A 7,234-nucleotide genomic window follows, 5' to 3' on the forward strand; every position below is an offset into this window, starting at 1 on the left:
TTGAGAAAACTTGAGAATCAAAAAGAATGATGACAGTAACAGATAACACATTCATTGATTTGGGCAGGGAACATCAAGTAAAAGGGTATGATGTTAGACTCTCAATGTATCATCCTACAGAATAACAACGAAGTGATTAAACTTGGTTAGCATCACCAATAATGGAACGAACTGTCACTATGAGCCTCCTAACGTGATGCAACGGAAAGGAACATCATCATAATAGTGCCCTTGCCAAAAATGTTTAACTTGAATCTAACAATAGGGAAACAATCATAAATCTAGAAAATGACACAGTCTACAGAACTGACCCGAACTCTTCAAAATTTTTAAAAAGGTCTGGAGAAACTGTTCTGGAGAAGAGACTAACAAGAAATGACAACTAAATGCAACACATGATCTTTGCTTGGCTCTTGGATCAAGAAAAAAATATAACTGCTATAAAAAATACTATTGGAACAATTGGGAGAATTTGAACATAGAATATTTTATTTTATTAATATTAAATTTCTTCGGTACGATAATGGTACTAAGGTTATATAAAAGAATATCTTTGTTCTTAGGTGACACAACCTAAAGTATTTAGGGATAAAATGTCATGATGTCCGCCATTTTCTTCTGAAAAGTGTGTGTGTGTGTGTATAGATAAGTATGGGAAAGAAAACATAAATATGACAACATGTTAACAATCAGTGAGTACAGGTGAAGGGTATTCAACTTTCCTGTAGATATAAAACTTTTCAAAATGAAAAGTTGAGAAAAGAGGTATTTTTAAAATTGTAAAACATCATAATGCAAAAAAAGTAAGTGGGGCTATAAGCATACAGTGCCACACATTACTCTAAGATTCAATAAGCATGGGAAGAGCCATTCTTAGAGAAGGGAATATCAGGCACAGCAACGTGGGTCCCAAGTTTTGGGGAGATTTATGGCAGCAGCAACAGGAAGAATAGACAAAAGCAGGTAGATGCTAGCAACTAAAATATAATTAGCCATGATGTATAATCCTCTTAATACACTGCTGAATTTGATTTGCTAGGAATTTGTTAAGGACTTTTACATCTATATTCATAAGGGATACCAGTCTATCATTTTCTTTTCTTGTGATGTCCTTATCTAGCTTTGGTATCAAGGTAATGCTGGCCTCAGAAATGAGTTAAGAAGTGTTCCCCGCCTCTCTCTCTTTTTTTTTTAATATAGAGTAGTTAGTTGGGTTTTTTAAAATTTATTTATTTTATCCATTTATTTTTGGCTGTGTTGGGTCTTTGTTGCTGCGCGTGGGCTTTCTCTAGTTGCAGCGAGCAGGGGCTACTCTTTGTTGCGGTGCCCGGGCTTCTCACTGTGGTGGCTTCTCTTGTTGCAGAGCATGGGCTCTAGGTGCGTGAGCTTCAGTAGTTGTGGCACACGGGCTCAGTAGTTGTGACTCTCAGGCTCTAGAGTGTAGGCTCAGTAGTTGTGGCACATGGGCTTAGTTGCTCCGTGGCATGCGTGATCTTCCCGGACCAGGGATTGAACCCATGTCCCATGCACTGGCAGGCAGTTTCTTAACCACTGCGCCACTAGGGAAGTCCGTCTTCTGCCTCTTTTTTTAATTTTTTTTTTTTCTGGACAAATTTAAGGAGGAATGGCATTAATTCTTTAAATGTTTGGAAGACTCACCACTGAAGCTACCAGGTCCCGGGCTCTTATTTGTTGAGAAGTTTCTGATTACTGATTCAATCTCTTTACTGGTTTAATGTCTGTTCAAATTTCCTATTCTTCTTGAGTCACTTTTGGTGGTTTGTGTATTTCTAGGAACTTATCCATTTCATCTAGGACATCAAATTTGTTGACATAAAATTATTCATATGTCTTTTTTTTTTTTTTGGCAGTGCACGGGCCTCTCACTGTTGTGGCCTGTCCCGTTGCGGAGCACAGGTTCCGGATGCGCAGGCTCAGCAGCCATGGCTCATGGGACCAGCCGCTCCACGGCACGTGGGATCTTCCCGGACCGGGGCACGAATCCGTGTCCCCTGCATCGGCAGGCGGACTCGCAACCTCTGTGCCACCAGGGAAGCCCCATATGTCTTTCTTATGTCTGTAAAGTCTATAGTAATGTCTCAACTTTCGTTTCTAATTTTAGTTATTTGTGTGTTCTCTCTTTTTTTCTTGGTCAGTCTAGCTAAAAAAATTATCAATTTTGATGAAATTTTCAAGATTTTGGCTTTGCTGATTCTATTGCTTTTCTATTCTCTATTTATCTAGGCGTGGTATTGGCACAAAAACAGACATATGCATCAATGGAACAGAATAGAGAGCCCAGAAATAAGCCCACACACCTAAGGTCAATTAATCTTCAACAAAGGAGGCAAAAATATACAATGGGAAAAGGACAGTCTCTTCAGCAAGTGGCGCTGGGAAAGTTGGAGAGCCGCATGTAAATCAATGAAGTTAGAACACACCCTCTCACCATACACAAAAATAAACTCAAAATGGCTTAAAGACTTAAAACATAAGACATGACACCATAAAACTCCTAGAAGAGATCATAGGCAAAACATTCTCTGACATAAATTGTACCAATGTTTTCTTAGGCCAGTCTTCCAAGGCAATAGAAATAAAACAAAAATAAACAAATGGGACTTAAAGACTTAACATAAGACATGACACCATAAAACTCCTAGAAGAGATCATAGGCAAAGCATTCTCTGACATAAATTGGACCAATGTTTTCTTAGGTCAGTTTTCCAAGGCAAGAGAAATAAAACAAAAATAAACAAATGGGACCTAATCAAACTTACAAGCTTTTCCACAGCAAAGGAAACCATAAACAAAATCAAAAGACAACCTACAGAATGGGAGAAAATATTTGCAAATGATGCAACCAACAAAGGCTTAATTTCCAAAATATACAAACATCTCATACAACTCAACAACAAAAAAACAAACAACTCAATCAAAAAATGGGCAGAAGACCTAAAGAGACATTTCTCCAAAGAAGACATACAGATGGCCAATAGGCACATGAAAAGATGCTCAACATCGCTAATTATTAGAGAAATGCAAATCAAAACTACAAAAAGTACTACCTCAAACCAGTCAGAATGGCCATCATTAAAAAGTCTACAAATAACAAATGCTGGAGAGGGTGCGGAGAAAAGGGAACCCTCCTACACTGTTGGTGGGAATGTAAATTGGTGCAACCTCTAAGGAAAACAGTATGGAGGTCCTCAAAAAACTAAAAATAGGGCTTCCCTGGTGGCGCAGTGGTTGAGAACCCGCCTGCCAATGCAGGGGACATGGGTTCGTGCCCTGGTCCGGGAAGATCCCACATGCCACGGAGTGGCTAGGCCCGTGAGCCATGGCCGCTGAGCCTGCACATCCGGAGCCTGTGCTCCGCAACGGGAGAGGCCACAACAGTGAGAGGCCCGCGTACACACACACAAAAAAAAAAAAACCTAAAAACAGAATTACCATATAATCCGGCAATTCCACTCCTAGGCATATATCCAGACAAAACTATAATTCAAAAAGATACGTGCAACCCTATGTTCATAGCGGCACTCTACACAATAGCCAAGACATGGATATAAACTAAATGTCCATCGACAGATGAATGGATAAAGAAGAGGTGCTACATATATACAATGGAATACTACTGAGCCATAAAAAGAACAAAATAATGTCATTCGCAGCAACATGGATGCAACTAGAGATTATCAAACTAAGTGAAGTCAGTCAGAAAGAGAAAGGCAAATACCATATGACATCACTTATCTGTGGAACCTAAGATATGACACAAACGAATGTATCTATGAAAGAGAAACAGAATCACAGACATAGAGAACAGACTGGTGGTTGCCAAGGGGGAGGGGGTTGAGAGAGGGATGGAGTGGGAGGTTGGGGTTAGCAGATGTAAGCTTTTATATACAGAATTGATAAATGACAAGGTCCTACTGTATAGCACACAGAACTATGTTCAATATCCTATGATAAACTATAATGGAGAAGAATATTTTTTTAAAAAAGAATGTATATATATGTATAAATGAATCATTTTGCTGTACAGCAGAAATTATAAATCAACTATACTGCAATTTAAAAATATTGATTAAAAAAATGTTCAATGAACCAATTTCTTCAAATGGTAAAATGCATTTGGGGGCAGGGAGACAAGGCACAGGAAAGATGAAAAGGGAATTTATTAATTAAAAGACTACAAGAGGCCCGTACAACTATAAATTAATTAATTAAACAAAATAAAGAAGAAACAATTGGGGAATTTTGAACACTGACTAGATATTTGATGATACTGAGGAACTAAGTTACTCAGGAGTGACTATGGTTATGTGTTTTTTTAAAAAAAATCCTTTCTATTTAACAGAAACAGTGAAATATTTATAGATGAAATAAAGTGATATCTGGAATCTGCTTCAAAATAATTCTAGGGGGAGGGAATAAATAAATTAAAATTAGCCACAAGTTGATTACTGCTAAGAGACTGATGGGGACATGGAGGTTCATTTTCCTAATTATTTTACATCAGTACATGGTTAAAAGTTGCCATATTCACAGGTAAAAAGATAAAAGAAAAAGGGAAGAGACAAATCAAAATAAATAAAGAATTCAAAAGTAAGGAAAAAGTAAAGAGGGGTAAAAGGTGAGAGGATGTCAGTGCGTGGGTGAGACTCAGAAGGAAAGGAGACAGCCAGAGATTTCCCTGGCTATAATTCCCAGTTAAAATCACCCTTGAGGTTTAATGCTTTTAATGGTAGTTTCTTATTCTTTTTCTCCTATCTTAAAATGATAAAAGAACTGTGGTATAGTGGAATTATCTAATATCAATAAATTGAGATAGTGTACAAAATTGTTAAAAGGGGATTAAATGAAGTAACAAGTCAAAGCAACTTTTTTTTTCCCCCGGTATGTGGGCCTCTCACTGTTGTGGCCTCTCCCGCTGCGGAGCACAGGCTCCGGACGCGCAGGCTCAGCAGCCATGGCTCACGGGCCCAGCCGCTCTGAGGCATGTGGGATTTTCCCGGACCAGGGTACGAACCCGTGTCTCCTGCATCGGCAGGCAGACTCTCAACCACTGCGCCACCAGGGAAGTCCTCAAAGCAACTTTAAAGATATAAAATAATGAACAAGTAACAGTCTAAAACAATAACATAAGCTTCATTAGGGCAGGGATATTGTTTTGTTTTGTTTATTATAACAGTGGTGCTCAATAAATATATGTGAAATGAATGAATGAATGAATAAAACATTAAGTTGATGATTATACAGTATTTGGTGAAGAAGTTATAGAAAGTCAAGTGGCAATAATCTAATAAACTGATTTCCTTACAACAGTAGAAAAGATAAGTAGCTGCAAAATTAGTCAGTACTCCCACACATTTCCTTTTTAGTAGGCATTTCTGGTCTTGACAGCTCTACTCCAATGTCCTGTTCAGTGAGGGTTTCCCAGATCAATTTCATGTTTAAACAAGGAGAGTAGTAAGAAGAGAAACTAATCTACCAGGCACCATATTAGATCCTTTTGCCTATATTACATTACTTAACCAACACAACAATCCTCTGAAGTCAGTGTTATCTCTATATTTAAAAGAAAGCAACAAACGTGGCCAGATTATGTCAAGCAATACCTGTATTAGAATTCAGAGGAATGTCTTATATCTAACTCTTTCCACTTTATTAATTCAGAGAGTAAACACCCTAGAAAAAAATGCTCTGCAGAAATATGTAAGTCTTTTATTTCTCTTTGCTCCACACATACTCCTGTGGAAAAAGGATTACATCCATTAGGACTGGAGTGTCACAGTTATCACTACCTCAAAATACTTCAATATGGCAGAGGATAGAGAGCATTCAGACAAATCCTTCAGTTTTTTTTTTAATTGTTCTAACTATAGATTGGCAAACATATCAATCTGCAGACTGTTTCAAGAACAAATGCTTCGGGCTTCCCTGGTGGTGCAGTGGTTGAGAGTCCGCCTGCTGATGCAGGGGACGCGGGTTCGTGCCCCGGCTCGGGAAGATCCCACATGCCGTGGAGCGGCTGGGCCCGTGAGCCATGGCCGCTGAGCCTGCGCTCCGCAACGGGAGAGGCCGCAACAGTGAGAGGCCTGTGTACCACAAAAAAAAAAAAAAGAAAAAAGAACGAATGCTTCTAAGCTCAAGAAATAAGGGCAAAGCTACCTGAATATGCCTTACATAATTAAAATATTTAAATTGACAATATTTATGAGCTTAAAATGCTTCTAGATTTTAGATCAATTAAATTGCCAAGAAAGCTGAACTCAGTTTTTGGCCACCTGGCATTGGTTATATTGCATCACACTTTAAAGAAAAAGATTGTGTAACATATTCTCTTAAAGGCTTCTTCCAACACTCATGTCCAGGAAAGTGAGATAAAACCAGATTAAGAATCTCTGCTAAACAGATCCTTGCTATAGATCTACAATTATTATGTAAACAAAAATATAGCTCTTAGTTAACAGAGATATTTATTAATTTACTGTAAATACTTCACCTCTAAAATGGTCCCACTAAAAAATTACTTTGATTTTACCTGAGGATGCTTGTAACAGTACAACCAATCCTGTAGGTCTGTCTTCAGAGGAGGGGCCACTCTGTCCACAAATAACACAATCATACACTGCCTCAGAAACTTGTGGTTCTGCTGTGGTGATCTCCATAGGAATATCACTCTCTGGAGAATCTGACGGGAAAAAGTTGCAGCTCTTAATTCCTGAAAACAAAAATCTCTCTTCGATGAAATTATGGGAAAAAAAAAAATCAAGCTAAAATAATTTTGAACTTCAATATCAACAAATGTATATAGTAATAAAACTATGGGGAAATTATCTTGCTAAAATACTCAGGAAAAGACAAAAAATGCAAAGAATTGATATAATGAAAGACTTTAAATAATATATGGTTAAATACACTTCTGATGTTGTATCATTCACACATAAAATTAAATCTTAAAACACAGACGCAAAGATATTTGTATCCAAAAAATTCTTTTTCATACTATAATTTAAGGAAATAAGGGGGAGATCATTTGCTTTAATTTTCTTTGAGGCACCTCAGAGGGGAAATTTATAATAACATGGCAGCTCTTGGAAAGAAATGGCAATATTTATTAGGAGATAAAAGAGGAATGAACTATTTCTCCTTTCTTTTAATTGTAGTTATTATGATTATATCTTAGTGATAATAATTATCAATATATATTTATTTATGTAGGGAA

The 7,234-nt window shown here is 37.5% G+C and overlaps 1 protein-coding gene across 1 annotated transcript in view; it reads right to left on the reverse strand.

Annotated features, from left to right (window-relative positions):
- The window catches only part of LOC103079721 (E3 ubiquitin-protein ligase UBR3-like), a gene marked incomplete at its 5' end in the record, with an annotated part of 116,276 nt that overhangs the window by 78,630 nt on the left and 30,412 nt on the right, over window positions 1–7,234 (reverse strand). The window contains one exon of the mRNA XM_007465781.1: window positions 6,551–6,700. Within this exon, the coding sequence (XP_007465843.1) occupies window positions 6,551–6,700 (150 nt within the window). The remainder of the gene's footprint in view (window positions 1–6,550; window positions 6,701–7,234) is intronic.

Source organism: Lipotes vexillifer, unplaced genomic scaffold, assembly GCF_000442215.2.
Source record: "Lipotes vexillifer unplaced genomic scaffold, Lipotes_vexillifer_v1.1 scaffold1789, whole genome shotgun sequence".
Lineage (NCBI taxonomy): Eukaryota > Metazoa > Chordata > Mammalia > Artiodactyla > Lipotidae > Lipotes > Lipotes vexillifer.